Source organism: Rhinichthys klamathensis, unplaced genomic scaffold (genome assembly GCF_029890125.1).
Source record: "Rhinichthys klamathensis goyatoka isolate OS25496 unplaced genomic scaffold, OSU_Roscu_1.1 h1tg000605l_1, whole genome shotgun sequence".
NCBI classification, from domain to species: Eukaryota; Metazoa; Chordata; class Actinopteri; order Cypriniformes; family Leuciscidae; genus Rhinichthys; species Rhinichthys klamathensis.
In genome coordinates this window covers 649,417-668,782 of record NW_026607060.1, presented here as the reverse complement: position 1 = coordinate 668,782, position 19,366 = coordinate 649,417, and the positions used below count along the sequence as shown (strand labels likewise).

Genomic DNA, 19,366 nt, shown 5'->3' with positions numbered 1-19,366 from the left:
TCTGTTTAATTAAAATGAATGAAAGCAATGCTGCAAGCTTTCTGACCCCCCATAGACAGCCACGTAATTGCAGCTTTCAAGACCCAGAAAGGTAGTAAAGACCTTAAAATAGTCCATGTGACTACAGTGGTTCAACCTTAATGTTATGAAGTAACGAGAATACTTTTTTTGTGTGTGGAAAAAACAAAACAAAAACAACTTTATTTAACAATTTCTTCTCTTTCGTTTCAGTCTCCAACGCTGTTCATGTTTTTTTGCATGTTGTCATATCTTCTTTTTTACCCAATGTTAGAGTAAACCCATCACTGAAAATACTAGCCTACGTTTTTGTAAGTGAAACTCAACTGGAAAACTGTACATTTCTATGGCACAGTAGCTACTATTAGTCAGACGGCCGAGTAGAGTAGAGTTTTGGCAGCATAATCACAATACTTCTTTTTATGTTTCAGGCGTTTTCACTTTCTATTTCAGATTAAGAGAGCACAGCTGCAGATCTAGGCTATAAGATGCATTCTTGCTGGAACACATTTCCTTACTGTTCTTCATCTGGCATCCAGAACTTTCAATGCCTTTGACTCATCACCACTCCAGCTTGTCTCTGAAATGCTCAGGGCCTCATCTGTTGTTCAGAGGCTTTGTAATGACCCCTCACCCTGTCTTTTTTTGTGCATCACCAAGTACACTACACTAGTCCCACTTCGGATGGCCTGCAGAGAGAGATGAGTCACAGAGAACCTTTTCCACTACATCTCATAACATTCTTCTGTCTGGAAACAGCGGATATGCAGAATCAATCGTGGCCAGGCAGCATTCACTGTTTCTCCCCTTGTTGCTGTCTCTAGTCCTGTAGTCAGCTCTTTGATTTTTACATTAAAGCTTCTGTCTCTTTTATCCACTCCAATATTTTAGCACAAAGCAACAATGGATGTCATGTCGTAGTCCTTTAGGAGGAGACATTTCTCGTCAGTCAAAAGGCAGTCAATCTGTCTTCCGTGTGCTTCTGCTGGAAACTTCATTCAGTTCAGGTCATTTCAGGTGTGAGAGCACTGTTATCATTTGGGGGTAATGTATTCTGGCTTGACAGCTGTTGTTTACCTCTTGTAGACTATAATAGTACATGCTGAGTTTTTTTTATGAGACCTATTTGTTGTGAGCTCGTTAATTTTTGCAAAGAGGCAAAACTCCTCCTCTTGTCCCCAGAGCAAACATCTCCAGGCTCATATTTGTACCTCTAAATGTTTTCATACAACAAAGCAACCTAGTTCTGTCTTTGCTCTGAGTGTGTCAGTGTGATGCAATCTTTTGTTTTCAGTTTTGATGACCAGACTATTCAGCGGGTTAACTGTGGGCACTATAAAAAGATCTGAAGAAAGTATATACAAAACAATCCTGAGAGAAGTTAGGCTGAGTTTACCTAATTATTATGTGCATTGAAGCTAAGGCTGATGTTTATTATTGTATTGCTTATGCAGCTGAAGAATGGTTTAATTTTTATTTCATTTTCAATTTACTATTGTTGCTCTTTATTAATGGAAGAATATTGGAAGGATGATCAAGAGTCAATAACACATCAGTCTCTCAATCTTCCTTATCATCATGTATGTATCCGTAAATATATTTTAAATTGTAATGATATTTTACAACATTACTGTTTTTACTGTACTTTTGATAAAATAAATGCAGCCTTGGTAAGTACAAGATTACTTCTTTCAGAAACATAAAAATCTTACCATATATACAGTATTTGGTTTATAGGCCTACTGAAATTTTGTTTCACTCAAAGGCATAACATAAACCACTATTTCAAACATTTAAAAAACAAAATCAGTAATAGGTATCCTATTGATATAAACAACTGAATAATTGATAAAAGATGTCAAAATAGAGTCTCTGAATAGAATCCATACGTCTGCACTTTTCACATTGCCATTATTGGGATTAGTGCTAACATACTGTACAGTACCTTTCATCTAAAGGATCTTGTTTCAGAGGCCAAACGATTGATGAACAGTCCATCCGAGAGCAAGAGCACAAAAGCAGTAGCTCATATAGATAGATATTCTCCTCTGTAACCTTTGCATCTTGAAATAGAAGCACACTTGTTTCCTCATAAACACAGGCAGCCATTTACTGGGGACTTACTCCATCCCTGTGTTTTATTTAATATCAGTCCCCACTCTGCTCTGATTGGACACATCAGGCCAGGCCCGAGAGGTGAAAGAGTTAAAGACAGAGCAGAAAAAGACACACAGATGTTCTCTGTCACATTGAGCAGCAGCTGTTGACAACAGCCCTGTATTCAGGCTGACTGATGTAGATGGCTGCGAGCAGCTCCACTCCAGATGGAATACTGACCTCATCTGGCATATTCTGATCTGCTTCCAAACTCACCGCCATATTTTAGGCCAAATAGAAGCCCTTTTACCAGGTGTTAAAGATTTGATCACCTATAGACCAGTTAAATCGGTGAAATCTCAAACATTCCAAAGCCACAGGCTTCAAAACGTCTGGATGAATAGACACTGTGAACATTCCTCCTGTTTACCATTGGTTGATCAAACAGAACCTGTCTCAAATACATGCCATTGTTGCTGTGTTGAGTAATTTAAAAGAATGTTTTGAGAGTACTTTTTGTGGCCTGATACTTGTCTCTCTGCACAAGTTGGGATTGGAGTACTACAGATTCACAATATATCCATCCATTATCGCTTTATCCTTATTAGGGTCGCGGAGGGCTAGAGCATAGCTTCTTGGGCCACAGGCAGGGCTCACACACAAACATTTACACTCACATTCACATCTATGAAAAATTTGGTGTTTACGAATGACCTGTGCTGCATGTCTTTATAGTGTGCGGGGAAACTAGAGCACCTGGAGGAAACATACAGTATATTCATTTCATAGTATTGATTATTGGATTTTTATTTATTTATATGTTGATATTGAATATCTATTGGCCCAAAAAAAGATATTTAGTTGTGCGGATTTGCCCTATTTTTACAATTAGATTACCTTAACTGTCATCTAAATCTCGCTTAAAGTTAATCTTTGAAAACACTAATTTAGACTAATATAACACTGTTAAATGTAATCTGAAGCAAATCTCCAAATGAATATCCATGTTCATACTGTACATTATACAGTTGTGGTGCCTCAATTCACAATTTGTGCTTTTATTTTTTGTTTTATTTAAAAAAAAATTTTTTTTTAAATATTCATATTTCATTTTAAAATTGAGAAAAAAAAGTGTACAAATGGGGATTTATTTGTGTCTGATTCAGTCTCATAGACGCTGCATTTGAGCACCAAGGCACAAGGTGACTGAATTCTTCCTTTAAACCCGCATCCTGGTCCCTTGGTGGCGCTGTGAGTGAAGCATATGGGATTTATGGATAGAATAAAATGCGACACCAGTATTCAGTCCTCCACAGTCTCTCTTAATGGCTGTGCTGCTGTTAGGGGAAGTGATGTAGTGAACGGCCCCTAGAGACAGGCATAGCATTCTTCCCTGTGTCTGCTGGGAAACAGGACAGTTTGCCATCCACTTGTATGCAGGTCCATTTGAATGCAAACTAAAAATGGTCATGGTGTATAACCTCAAATGACAGTAAAAGTATTTGGTTTTCTGTGTGTGACAAGGATGCATGGGTAACTGACAGTAATAAACAATAGTTCTGGCCCACACAGCTGAGAAGAATGATTATCCTGTTGTTCCTTCTCTCTAATTAGTACAGTCAAACTATGAAGATTATGTGATGTTTATGTAAAAGTATACATTTCAATAATTGATTATGCACCAAAAATATTCATCGTCCTAAGGCGTTTTCAGTTGGAAGTTGTAATGCAGTGCAGAGTTTTAGGTACAGAGTGTGTTATTTTCACTGCTGCTCATGCAGCTCTTGTACACACTCAGTATTCTAGTGCATACTCAAAGTTGCTCACTTACACACATGCCCACAGAATGACAATCCTAAAATAGAGAATTTTCCAATGCAAATAGGAAATTCAAGCCTTAAATTAGATGCACTAGTCTCCAACACTCATCCGTGCAAATGTTGCTATTTTTTTGCTACAAAAACTGTATATAAATCCCTAGTATCATAGAACCTGCTGTGAAATGTCCTTACTCCCACAGAGTACTATTGTTGCTTTTTAAACACACTTATCCCTCTTTCCCTCTCTGTTTTCTTTAGAGTTGCTGGGCTCTGCCAAGAGGGTGAACGTCAACTTCCAGGACACTGATGGGTGAGTGGGACATTAAGGACTTTATATGGCTCCATGTGGTAGACTCTTGTAAACATGATCGTTCCTGTCTGACTGCCAAATATCCTCGGGATCTGCCAGAGCTTATGTGCACTTGTTGGTTTAAAAAACTTTTATTCAAGTCTCTTTCCCACTGACTAGGGACAGATACACTTCTCAAATTTACTTGTAACAATGTGTTGTTTTATAACAATGTTTTGAAAGGTACACTATAGAAGATTTTTCATTTAATATTTAGTTAGAAATAAACAAAATACTAGTAAATAAAAATGGGTTATTGCTTTACAGTACGCCTTCAATAACGTTTTATATCAGAGCTGTTGGATCTGATTTGGCAGGAAATGTCCACAAAAAATGAAAATAAAGTCTTCATATGTTTCAGATGGCGATAGCCCAGAATTTTGTGGTATACCTTTTAAATGTGGCTTAAGCGTTGCTGATTGCTGATAAAGTCTAACTAGATTATGAGAGTATGACAGGCATATTTGCTCTCATCCAAATTGGTTCTGCCACATTCAATAATTCTTTCAGCCGCACTTGATGTTTGTTTAGTTTTATCCAGTTTGTTTCAGAGGCAGAGAGCATTGTGTTATTTTGTGCTAACGTCATAGTGGGATGAATCAGACATTTGTTGGGCTGCGCTCCTGTAGAATATTTTTCCTGATGTTGTATAAAGACAACCATGCTCTCTTCTATAGTTTTACCTGAGTACAGCATGCCTGAAAAGAAGACTCTGTGTTGAGACATAATGCAAAAAGGTGGTTTGTCACAGAGCAGAAAGAGACCTGGATTAAAGCACCAATGTTTCTAGTGCTGCATGGTCAAATATTTCTGTTAACGCAGCTGAATAAAACAATGGAATAACAAATAGGGATTCAATACTAATGTGGAGCCAAACAGTGAAATCAAGGTTTTAACAGATTCTCTGTGGTATCATCAGATATCATCTTGTTACAAAACAATGAAAACAGTGCAAATCAGGAACAAATGATTCTTATGAACTGATTCTTTTTAATGATCCAGTCATGTGTTAGCCATTTGATTCGGACAGAGAATCATTCAGAGCTGTTACTATGTTCTCAATTGACTGAACATCCATCTTCATCTAGCGATACCGTAATTTGTCAACTAAAAAATACATTTGGCTCCTAAAACCTTTTAAAACATTTTAAGGAGCCAGTAGCTCCCTAGCCTTTTTTTTTTTGTCTGTAGTCAGTGGAGCACAGTCTATTCTTCAGCCAGTAACGGTGGGGGTACGGAGCACAAAGAATTTTACAGAATTTGCACCGCGCATATTAAAACACACTCGTGCACACAGTGGATGGGCAGGCAGCCACAAACACTCACATATTTTCACATGCGCAGGCGGAAAGGCAAACACACACTGACGCACACTCTCACACATATGTAGTCAGGCTGAAATTACACAAACATTATCTAACAAAACAACACAACCACTAGTCATACTATCAAATGATCCAAAATACATCCAAAGATCAAAACCTGTTTTATTTTGCCGTAATCTGTCAAGCTGTGAAACCATCAGAATAATTAAAAAATCTCTTCTATTGATCACTGTCATTGAACAACGGCGGCATTCATCATCACAGCTCCGCTTCATGGGTTTTAAGGAAATGAAAGCTGTAACTCTAAACCGACGGATACCTCTGTGCAGCCTGAATCCTCACACACCATGTGTATTTACACATGCAGCCTTGCTCAGGCCGAGCTCACATTTGAATCAGCAAGATCAATGACTTGCACATTAATTCCTTCTCCATAGACTATTGCTTTCTACACAAAGATAAAATTATGTTGTCTGCTGAGTGGAGAATAGAGCTGCAGTGAGAAAATGGAGTGCAGACTAGACTCTCTTGTCCGAGGTTAAACTGCCAATATGGGCTGTGGTCCATCTAGCCTTGAAATGACAGCCAGACATCAACATCACCTTCCCTTGCGAACATCTCGCACCATGTGATTGATGAGGGTATAGCTACAATGTCTAAAATTTAAGCTATACAACGAAAAGGTAGTCTTAGCGTGTGTTCACACTTGTAGTTCCGTTGGCTTGGTTTGTTTGGTCTGGGCCAAAAAACAAACAAAAAATATTTAGTCCTGGCCCACTTCACGTTCAGATTGGCATTTTTATCACCGAACTAAAAGATACAGAACCTAAAGGCATAGGGATACGTTCACAACCTGATTGGTCGGCTTTTATGACCTATTCCCTATTTTGAGACAGAAATTACTGAACATCCAAAACAATGCTGTGTTCTGGGCTAAACTTGCCCGTTGTATGTGCGTAGCCTACATTTAATGGCATTTCGACCAGTTGAGAACTCATGAAGAGCTTATAAAATGTGTAAAGAAGTCAAAACAGCCGCAGGAACCCCTCTGTCACACACAGAAACGAAGATCTGCTGCGAGGAGTTGCGGTTCTGATGCCTGTACCGAACTGTGATGGACAACATCGCGACTATGACAGGAAAAAAAGATATGCGTGGGAATTCTTTCCTTTTTAGGGTTTCATCTTCCTGTTTTTGGTTAATTTACGTGTCTTTAGTCCGTGTTGCTTTCGTTTTTCATTCGAACCGCACCAGAGTTCATTTGGAAGCGGACAGAGACCCATCAGCGGTCTCCGTCCGCTTGTTTGGTGCTCCAGGTTTCGGATGGCAGCGTTCACACATGCTCAAATGAACCGCACTAACAGAGCAATCGCACCAGGGTTTGTTTTAATCAAACCAAACATGCCAAGTGTGAAGACACCCTTAGCGCGGTAACCCTAACCCTAACCCAGTGTTCCAGCATAGCTAGGCGATTGGGCACTAGGACATTGCTAGGTAGTTGCTTGGGTATTACTAGGCAATTGCTTTGGGGTTCTGTGTGGTCACTGGGGTGTTGCTAGGGCGATTGCTATAGAGTTCTGGGTGGTAACTAGGACATTTCTGGTTGCTAGGGCATTGCTAAGTGGTTGCTTTGGTATTCTAGAGTGTTGCTAAGCAGTCGAGAGCTTGTCGAGCAGTCGAGAGGGCTCTGGGTGGTTACTAGGGCTGCACGATTAATCGTTTTTAAACCGAAATCGCAATTCGCAAAAATGTTCAAATCGCAAGAGCTGCGATTATTTCGATTAAGGACTATCAAATATAGTAACAAGCATCCACGTTGTCGTTGACAGTTTGCTTTCTGAGTATTTTATGTTTAAAGCAGAGTTTACCAATAGGGGGTAAGAACGTCATTTGGAAAAGATGCGTGCGAGTGAGAGCGGTTCAACTCCGCAACAAAGTGTGTTTTAGAGGAGCAAAATCCTGCAGATGACTTGGTACCTAAAAAAAAGCACAGCATATGTTTGGAATTATTTTGGATTTCGACGTTCTGATGTACTTCAAAGGCAAGTACTTTGTAAAACCTGCCGAACATCTGTGTCGACCTTGCGAGGCAACACAACAACCCTTTATCAACACCTGCAGAAGTATTGAATACATATTCAAATGTATGATGAATACATGGCCAAAAAGCTCACTGATAAACACACCGACTGACATCTAAGCAAACTTTCAAAGTGTTAGAAAGTGCCACACCCTATGACAGGTCTTCATGAAGGTACTGCGAAATAACAGACGGCATGACAAGTTACCTGGCTAAAGATATGGTGGCGATTGATCACAATGGCATTGCTTGTGGACCTGATGGTATCAGCTGCAGGACACTACAGGTGTGTGCTGATCAGTTGGCACAGCCCTTCCATAGGTTGTTCCAGCTGTCAGTAGATACAGGTGTCGTTCCCAGTCTATGGAAACAATCCCTAATAGTGCCTGTGCCTAAAAACAATAGGCCTAAGTAGGGCTGTCAAACGATTAATCGCGATTAATCGCATCCAAAATAAAAGTTTGTGTTTACATAATATATGTGTGTGTAGTGTGTATAATTATTTTGTATATATAAATACACACACATGCATGTATATATTTAAGAAAAATGTGTTATTCATATATAAAATATTTATATTTATATATAATATTAATTATGTATAAATATATATAAAATATATACATGCAAATATTTCTTAAATATATACATGCATGTGTGTGTATTTATATATACAAAATAATTATACACACTACACACACATATATTATGTAAACACAAACTTTTATTTTGGATGCGATTAATCGCGATTAATCATTTGACAGCCCTAGACCTAAGGAACTCAATGATCTGCGACCTGTTGCCCTTACCTCTGCAGTTATAAAATGTTTTGAAAAAATCATTTTAAAACAACTTCTCCATGAGGTTTCACCTCTTTTAGACCCGGAACAATTCGCCTATCGTGCAGAGAGATGTGTTGAGGATGCGCTGCTATCCTTGATTAACAGCACTCATGAGCACCTTGAGCTTGCTGAGAGCTTGGTCAAGATCGTGTTCATTGATTTCAGCAGCGCTTTCAATACGATCCAACCCCACCTGTTGGTGAGAAAATTGGTGCATTTGGGAGTACATCCCCAATTGATTTTATGGATCTATGACTTCTTGACGGACCGTAGTCAGCAAGTCAGATTTAACTCATGTATATCATCCTCAAAAATTATAAATACAGGAGCACCACAAGGGTGCGTTCTGTCGCCCATCCTATAGACATTATACACCAATAACTGTCAAGCTTTCTCCTCAGCCCACACCTATTTTAAATATGCTGACGACACAGCATTGGTTGGTTTTTAAAGTCTGACATTACTTCTGTGAGAGGATTTCAGAGGGAATTACAGGGTTTCACTCAGTGGTTTTCTGATAATTTTCTTGAAATCAATGTGAAGAAAACAAAAAAAGATGGTCATAGATTTTTAGCAAAAACAGAATAATAGTTCCCCCCTCTAAGATGAATGGTGAATTAGTGGAGAGGATCTCAACCTATAATACTTGGGAGTTAAAATTTATTCTAAACTAACTTTTAATGAATGTGCACTTAACAAAACTAAGAAAATGCACCAGCGGATGTACTTCCGGAAACTATATCATAGACAGACACGTTCTTGTAATGTTTTTTAAAAGTCTCCTCCAGAGTGTTCTGTCCTTTGGCCTTATCTGCATGTTTGGCAACATGCATGTTAAGGACCAAAAGAGACTGCAGCGCATGATCAAGATGGCCAGTAAGATCATCGGACTTGACCAGGTGTTCGGCAGCTCAGCTGTACAATGAGCTTATCTTAAAAAAGACTGACCAAATTCTCAATGACCCCACTCACACTCTAGCCTGGTTCTACCAGACTCTCGTACATTTCATTTGTACAGAGAGTCTGGCCTCGCTCCATTGAGAAACGTTTACTTCCTTGTAGGCGGGTTCTCTGTTAAAGTTCAAAACTATTGGATCTGCCCAGCGTCACTCAGGATCTGCCATAGCCAATCGCTAACGTGTGGTCGTGACGTATGTCATGCGCCGAAACCGGCTGGAAAGAACAAGTCCGAATTCCATATTCATAAATCTAAATATCTAAATGCTAAACCTCTCTTTCTTATATTTGTGAAAGAATTTTAAAAATACCTCTTTTCAATTAAGTTGTCTGAGAACAAAAAAAGCCTTAAAAACATTATCTGTTTGTAATTATTTTCCTTTTTTCAGTGTCATGTAATTCTCTTAACTTGTTCATGTTTATTTTATATTATCCCCCTACTGTTTTATTTTTGTTTTGTTTTGATTATTATTTTTTGTTTGTTTTTGTATTATGTTTTCTGTTATTACTTGTGTATTGTTTTAAGCAATAAAAAAAAACAAGTCCGAATGATCAGAGGATTATGTTTAGAATAAGATGTCTGTCAACGAGAGCTGCATGTTTTGTTCATCGAATTTAAGAGTTCAAGGAACAATTCTAAATTCTAAATGTATATTTGACACTAATGACAGTGATGTATTCAATCAACTGTCGAAGCTGGGTGTAATCATTAACAATACGCCGCTGCGGTCGTTTCGGATCTGCCGCAAATGCTGTAACGTTACAGTGATCATCGTGCACGCCGAGCTGCCCAGCACCAACTCCTAACCTTTCTGCCTCCCTCACTTGGTCCTCCATTAGTGCAACAAGAAGAGACGACAACAACTATCGGCTTTGCATCCTATCGTTCGCCTTAGCTAACTCATTCACCACTAGCGGAGTGAGCTGGAAAATTAAACTTTTCCCGAATCATGGCCACCAACAACACTTAGCAAACATTGATCTTGCTCGGGCTTTAACTTCTGGATATTCGGCAGTTTTGCAACAACGGACCGAATAGATTTTCTCACGTCTTTCTCCGCTGCCATTACTGAACTCCAACTCAAACTGACGCGCTACATCAACGTCATCGTTCTCAGCCACTCCCTCTGTTCGCTGATTGGACCGGTAAAAAAATTATTTCTGGAAACCAAAGTCTACAGCACAATCCCAGACGTAGTACTGAAGGAAAATAAAATTGAGCGGAAGTGCGTAGGAGGGCGGAGCCAGGCTACTCACACTCACCCTCTCCATCATAAATTTATGAGATAAGTAATTGGTCAACTGGTAGAATTTTACAACAGAGGATTAGAACAGAAAGGTACAATAAATCATGTGTACCTACAGCGATCAGATTGTAATGATCAAGTACATCGCAAGCTATCACATCACGTTAGATGTTGGATTGTGACTGTCATTTCTGCAGTGTTGTTATTTTTTTTATATATTGTCATTTATATACACTCACCGGCCACTTTATTAGGTACCCCATGCTAGTAACGGGTTGGACCCCCTTTTGCCTTCAGAACTGCCTCAATTCTTCGTGGCATAGATTCAACAAGGTGCTGGAAGCATTCCTCAGGGAGTTTGGTCCATATTGACATGATGGCATCACACAGTTGCCGCAGATTTGTCGGCTGCACATCCATGATGCGAATCTCCCGTTCCACCACATCCCAAAGATGCTCTATTGGGTTGAGATCTGGTGACTGTGGAGGCCATTTTAGTACAGTGAACTCATTGTCATGTTCAAGAAACCAATTTGAAATGATTAGAGCTTTTTGACATGGTGGAAGTAGCCATCAGAGGATGGGTACATGGTGGCCATAAAGGGATGGACATGGTCAGAAACAATGCTCAGGTAGGCCGTGGAATTTAAACGATGCCCAATTGGCACTAAGGGGCCTAAAGTGTGCCAGGAAAACATCCCCCACACCATTACACCACCACCACCAGCCTGCACAGTGGTAACAAGGCATGATGGTTCCATGTTCTCATTCTGTTTACGCCAAATTCTGACTCTAACATCTGAATGTCTCAACAGAAATCGAGACTCATCAGACCAGGCAACATTTTTCCAGTCTTCAACTGTTCAATTTTGGTGAGCTCTTGCAAATTGTAGCCTCTTTTTCCTATTTGTAGTGGAGATGAGTGGTACCCGGTGGAGTCTTCTGCTGTTGTAGCCCATCCGCCTCAAGGTTGTGCGTGTTGTGGCTTCACAAATGCTTTGCTGCATACCTCGGTTGTAACGAGTGGTTATTTCAGTCACTGTTGCCCTTCTATCAGCTCGAACCAGTCTGGCCATTCTCCTCTGACCTCTGGCATCAACAAGGCATTTCCGCCCACAGAACTGCCGCTCACTGGATGTTTTTTCTTTTTCGGACCATTCTCTGTAAACCCTAGAGATGGTTGTGCGTGAAAATCCCAGTAGATTAGCAGTTTCTGAAATACTCAGACCAGCCCTTCTGGCACCAACAATCATGCCACGTTCAAAGTCACTCAAATCAACTTTCTTCCCCATACTGATGCTCGGTTTGAACTGCAGGAGATTGTCTTGACCATGTCTACATGCCTAAATGCACTGAGTTGCCGCCATGTGATTGGCTGCTTAGAAATTAAGTGTTAACGAGCAGTTGGACAGGTGTACCTAATAAAGTGGCCGGTGAGTGTATATATATATATGTTTACTGGTTTGATTGTGGTGTCTATGTTTTTAGAGAATATGTTGTGACAAGGGCACGTAATGAATGACCACATGAATTTCCCCTTGTGGGATAATAAAGTTCACCTTGACCTAAGTGGTTGCTAAAGTTTTCTTTGTGGTTGCAATGGTGTTCTAGATGGTTACTAGGGTGTTACTTATGCAGTTGCTAGGGGGTTCTGGGTGGTCACTATGGCATTGCTTGGCATATTCTTTGTGGTTGCCAGGGCATTGCTAAGTGTTTTAGGTGGTTGCTAGGGTGTTATTTAGTCAGTTGCTTTAAGCTTGGGACACACTTAATGACTGTAAGGCCGATTATGAATGTAATTTGATTTACGACTGATCATGCCCAAACACGCAGAGTCAGAGACAGTTGCGTTCAGTCTGTGTTGTGTTCACAGTCTGTATTTAAAATCGGCTCCAGTCATTGGAAACAGTCTGTAAGTGTGTTCAGCTCAGTCTTAAAATGTTTTAATCGTTAAGTGTCAACCCTTGCTTTAGGGGCTCGGGGTGGTTTGTAATTTGCAAACTAGGTTTGCTTACTGTATGTTATAAGTTTTAATGACATTCAACGCAATCTTGGGGATTGTTTTTGCCTGTTTTTCATGCAGGAGATAAACTTTGTAATGCTGATCTCTTAAAAAATACATTATAATATGACTCATGCCTATTGCATGATGTGGGAAAGTTTTTACTAAGTTATTGTTATTATTTTATTTGAATCCATATTTATGTCAGATCTGCACTCTAAAAAGTGGTAACCTGCAATTGAGCTACCTGATCTTACCCCTAATTTTAGTTTTGTTGGTGTAACCTTACATATTGATTCACTAATGTTAAAGGTGAACTAAGTAACTTTTTTACCTTAACCGAACAGCTTTGGAGTCATTGTAATGTTTATTTTACTGATTTCGTGTTGAATGGTGGTCGTCTCGCACCCCCCTGGTGCCTGTGAGCCGCAAAACCACCCTTGCAACTTTGGGCCGCCGGCCTGAGTGTTAGGAAGTATCGTGTGATATCAGGTCTCGCGAGGTAACAAATTGCTTTACGGCAAAAAACAGATCTGATAAAATTCTGATAAAATGAGCATCAAACAGAAATAACCCGGCGCCGTATACATGTGGTAGGGCGCGCGCAGCTCTTAAAGGGGCCATACCTTATTTCCACTCGTTACAGCGTCCATCCTACTGAACAGGTACCGGTGTACAGGGGGAGGGGATCCGGCCATGAGTGCGAGCCATCTCTGCGTGAGTGCTATTCACGACAGTACAAGTACTCCACAGCGACTCTAGGGGTCGCTGTTTGACAAAAACGGAATTCCTACTTAGTGCTGCTTTAAATAAAATTTTTTTTTTTAATAAAGTCAATGAGTTTTATATTAAGCACATTTTTTATTTTGCCATTTTTTAGAGTTTTTTTCAGAGCATCGGGTGCATCGGGAGCAGCACCCTCAGTTGAAACTGTAATAATATATTGGTGAAACAGATTTGGCGAACGCTCCAGTGCATATTTGTGTTCGTGCTGTGGAGAACGTCAAATGTATATATTTACAATGTGTTTTTGCAACGGTGAGCAATGGAGCTATCACATACATAGTTGTTGATCTCTTGAACACTATAACGATTTAGAGGTGTTTAAGTTACTCAGAATCCACTCCTCCCTCAAAACACCAGATTTTATTCAATGCTGAGTTATGCAGGCTCGCAATTAACAATCTAATTAACAAACAAAGTATAGACATGATGTAAGTAAGAGATTTAAAGTGCATTTTGGCAGCTTCGTTGATTGTAATGGAACTTTGTGAGATCGCGAGGAACTGACAAAGCGACAGTGTTTTAGTGATTGTAAAGTGAGCGCTCTTTCACGCTTTTGAGGCTACAGCCATAATCCGTTGAATAAAACTGTTGTTTTTCATGAACCTAAGAGGGCCGACGGCCAATTGCATGCTGCAAAGTTTCGGAAGGGACATCTACATATAAATACTGGATTCACTCTGCATGGGACAGAATAATGACATGTTAAAATAGAAAAGCATTAAAGCAATGTAAAGGCAGACTAATAGATTAATAGAAACAATATTCATAGCAAAATATTTTTGAAATTCTATTCCAATTATTGGTAAAAGTGATGAATTGTAAATAACCTTAAATGTCTCACTGTACACTGCTATGGTTGAGCCGTTGCTTAGCCTACATCTGTACTTTACTAGAGCACCCTCAGTAATTTCAGAAGCACCCTTAGTGATTTGAATCTGGAACCGGGCCTGATCGGGAGCATGAGAGAAACAGTAGAAGCACAGTGTGAGGGATGTCAGGTGCATGATGCTGATAGAATGATCCTCAACCCTGTAGTAGAAAGTACCAGTGAGTGTCTGCGGGAACAATAAAAACAAAGGTGCTTTTAGATGGGGCGCGCACTTGATTTAAAGGCTTGTTGTGACAATGTTTTAGACAGATTTGTGAAGGCAGTGTGTCTCGGTGCCACAGGCACTCAGTGTGAAGGTCATTGGCACTGACAGCCACACAAATACACACTCTCATTGCGGTCAGAGTTGAGGCCCAGCAGAGCCACAGCAAAATAGGAGGCTTTCATGGGATTCTAAGATAAGCTCTATCTGAAATGAGCTTGACAAACATTGCAGCACGACTGCCATCTGCTGTGAGGCTGTGTTCACCGGGATAATCTTACCATGTCATCTCTCCTGCAGCATCTCACACATTTCAGCCACATACCATTCCAGCTTTTAAATTGACTATGGATTATACCAAACCTGTTTGTGTACAGTTTTTATAGAATAATTGTAGGGCAAAGTTGACTTGATTCATTACATTATTTTCTCTAATATGATTGGTTCTTCTTATGTGTATAATTCTCTGTTCATTGGTAAAAGCTTGATGCTAGGGTCATAAAGTTAAAAATATATATTCAGACAGCTGTCTAGCTTTGTTGTTATATTTAGACAGCATCTACAGTAGTTTTGTTTCCTCTTTTTTTTCTTCTATATCCAAGCACATATCCAGACACAATTTGGCCAAGTGTTGAGGACATTTAGTTAGCAAAAGCATTAAATGTTAATCCTTGCAAGAAAAAGGGGATGTTTGTTGTTTTATTAAAAATTTCAAATTTCCCTCACAGATTCATCATAGGATTAGGCTTGCTACGATAGACTGTATTACCGTGTTACCGTGTTCGGCCGTACACCGATTACATAACTTGCTCACCGCGGCACTGTTGACTGTTGTCATTTTTTTTTATAGAAGCAAAAACCATTTAGTTAAGTTGGACAATGGCCACTACGCTACAATTATTAACTTATAAGCATCTGCTCTGCTCCATACAGCATGAGATGAGTTGCAGCACACTGAAGCAGGAGTCAGATTTCACTATTACGTGTCGAGAGTAAGGAGAGATGACTGAAAAGACGATGGTGGAGGATTTGGTGCACAACAGATGCTGAGCATCATTGACAAATATCTTGTAAAATAGTCAAACCCTGTACACAGAGTATGCGTGATCGCGAATTCGAAAGTGAATATAAAATGCGAGCGCACAATAAAAAGCCATTTCAATTGAAAGTGGCTCCCTGATGCCTCAAATTATTGGCCTAAAGAGCATGATCGCAAATTGAAAAGAGAGCGCACATTCAACAACATATACTGGTGTGAAAATTACATTGCCACCTATCTAGGATTTGTGTGTTTTGTGTTTGTTCACTGAAAGGATTAGTTCAGATTCGTTCATTGATTCATTCAGTGCCCATTTCTTTAGATGTGTCCATTTTTTTCGCTAGCAATAGGTCACATTTAAAGGATGATTTGTATGTCCTGTAAGTCATTGAATTGATTTGTTAAAAAAAAAAACAGATTCATTATTACTGCATGTCATGATTATGTTTCTACCACATGAAAGTTCTCTAATTAAACACACAGCTTTAGCTCAGCAGATAATGTTAATTTTGTTGTTGTTAAGAGAACAGTGTGCAATACTGGGAATCAGTGTAATGACTGCATTTGCGGATCAAAAATGACCTCCTTTATAAACCTGCTTCTTGCTGATGTCTTCAAAACACACAGCTTGTGCAGCTACGACTCAATGGCAGGATTAACGATGCTGTTCTTTTATTGAATTCATTACCACGCTCAGTGAGCATTAGTAAAGTCTTAATTGTTCTGTCTAAACCCAATCAGTTAATTATGACTTTTCATTTCATGAACTGCAACTCTGCAGTTTCTCCCATGCAATTCGTCATCTTAAGATTTTTAATATACTAAAGGTTCCTGTTATTGCTGCCAATCAATATAACAAGACAAATCAATTCAGTGAAAACCACACTGTGAGTTGCTTTGAAGCCATACAACTAATTTTTAAAAGATGACATTAGTTTAAACATTTTTCATATGAGCAAGAGTTCTGGTAAACAATTATATCTGAATTGGTCCGATAAGTAGCATAGGTCAGTAACAGTATATTTAAGATCATTAAATTACTGTAGGCCGTACTGTAGTGAAAGATTTTAATAGAAGTTAAAGCAACACCATGGAACTTTTCCTCTTCGGTCGCCCTACTGGTTGGAAACGAAATTGTCCATTACCACTGTCGTAAATAATTTAGCCTACCGTCGCACGCACGCTCGCTGTTTATCCAGCACCGACTTTAGAATGAACGATGTCCACAGACAAGGTAGAGTATGTTACATGATTTCATGAAAGGATGATGTATTGCGACATCAGAAACGAAGAAAACCGAAATAATAACTATTGTAACGCTTGACGTAAAGCAGTCGAATTTTTGTGCTCGGGTTACTACCCGAACCCCAAAGTTCAGTAGTGCCAGTAAAAGCGATACAGACCCCATCAGGCTATGGCAGAAGTGCCTTTCACCCTGTTACGACTTGATGAACCACTGATAAGATTTTGGAAACATTATTTTAAAGTAAAAATTTTTACATAGTGTTACTTTAATATATTTATTCAGCAAGGATGCATAGAATTGATCAAAGTGACAGTAATGTTTAATGTTCTGTTATGCTGGAATTTAAAAGGGGTTTCTGGTATGTCTGAGATTTGTGGGGTTACCATTGTGGTGAAGAATAGCCTGTGTGGGTAGGTTAAGGATTGACCGAATACCACTAAGACTATATGATGCTTTTTACACAAGTACTAGCAGTTAGCAATAGCACAAGTACAGTAAATGATTTGAGTTTATAGGTTCTGATTATAATGGTTTTATGCAATTTAAGTACAGTCAATTATTTGAGTTTATAGGTTCTGATGGTTTTATGCAATTTAATTAAGTTCCAGCTACATAAAGCGTTTAAGTAGTATTATAGTTTAATTTAATATAACTAGTGCAATGCCCGTGCAAAATCCGTTTTTGTGTGTTTTTAGTAATTGTTGGTTTGGTATGTTTGAGTTGCTGAATAGCCTAGGGCTAGGCTACTATTACACAGGAGCCTAAACTCTGAGGAAACGATAACGTTAAGAGTTTCAAAAAGAATCGCTACTTTTTAAAAAAAAAATCATTACTTTTTCAGAAAAGAATCGCTACTTTTTTCAAAAAGAATAATGTAACAAAATATTAATGTAACAAATGTATAATAATAGTAATGTAACAAATGTATAGTAACACTGTAATACATGTATAATTACATTGTAATATATCTATAATAACACTGTAATAAATGTATTACATTGTAATATAGTATAATTACATTGTAATAAATGTATAATAAGACTGTAACAATTGTATTATTACATTTACACCACTTTTAAAAAAAAGAATCACTACATTTTTCAAAAAGAATTACTACTTTAAAAAAAGAATAATGTAACAAAATAATAATGTAACAAATGTATAATAATAATAATAATGTAAAAAATGTATAATACTGTAATAAATGTATAATTACATTTTTAATAAATGTATAACTACACTGTAATTAGTGATCGACCGATGTATCGGTTTACCGATATTTTTCCCGATATTTAAGCATTTTCCCATAATCGGGTATCGGTTTTGTAATATCGGATTCGCCGATTAATGGCGCCATCTTGTGGCCGTTTTGAGAATTCCGCCATTGCAGCCCGCGTCTGAGGAGATCAGTCAACAACAACTCTGTGCACAGGTAAGTATATGTTCTACTTGCTTTGCTTTAATTATTGAACTTTATTTAACATAACAGACATGCAGAAATGAGATTTGAGACATAAATGCCTGATATAGTTTATTTATGCAGCTTGGTTCTAAAAAATTCAGACGAACTCATGGAGTCACGTAGCGTAATCCGTCATGTCCTGCCCCAATAAAGACGTAACTTTACATGAATTAAATAAAACAGACATGAATGAGTGCATGTTGAAAATAAAAGCGCTGAATTTAATTCTCTATCTGTTGTATTTGCTCACCATTAGTCTCGGAAAAAAAGTTCGTTCATATTGCTGAGCACTCACTGGGTTGATGATCAGGAATGTTAAAGCACGGCCACTGAATGAAACTTTTGACAAGATTATCTTGTTTAAACACCCTAGATTAGGCTATATGATCATTTACTACATAGCAATTATTTCGCTAATTCACATCTAAATATACCGCTTTGTGGAAATTAATTATTTATTATCTGCACGCGCGATCGCGGTTGAGTAGCCTAAGTTATAGTTCTGTGTAAATGCATAGATAAACAGCACTTTGTCAGAAAGCATTTCATGATCTAGACCGACAAAAATATTATTAATTATTTAATAACATACGAGTTGGAAAATGAAATGATGTATATGCTGTTTTGTTTGTTACTTTCCTGACAATGTTATAGCTAATGTTATTCAGTGAATCAATATTACCCAGTGAATTATTCCTCATTCTTTAAACCTATTAAACGGCACATAAACCTTCTAAAACTGTTTAAAATGAATTACATTTCTGCAAAGGTGATATGACTCCCCTGTCAATTATTTTCTCCATATGAAAACATTAGACTTTTAAAATTTATTTTGCCTATTGTTAACATTGTTGCTGCTGATGCTTATAAATTATATGTATAATTTAGATATAAATTATATAATGCAAAAATAAAGTTACACTATTAAAATAGCTATGCAAAAAAAAAAAAAAAACAGGTAATTTAGATTTTTTCCCCCCAATATGTTAGAATAATTTTTGTGCT

At 38.3% G+C, this 19,366-nt stretch overlaps 1 protein-coding gene across 11 annotated transcripts in view; it reads left to right on the top strand.

Annotated features, from left to right (window-relative positions):
- The window catches only part of caskin1 (CASK interacting protein 1), a 103,998-nt gene that overhangs the window by 51,084 nt on the left and 33,548 nt on the right, over window positions 1-19,366 (top strand). For all 11 annotated transcript variants that reach the window (XM_056240680.1, XM_056240673.1, XM_056240672.1 and 8 more), the window contains exon 2: window positions 4,194-4,245. In XM_056240680.1, coding sequence (XP_056096655.1) covers window positions 4,194-4,245 — 52 coding nt within the window. The remainder of the gene's footprint in view (window positions 1-4,193; window positions 4,246-19,366) is intronic.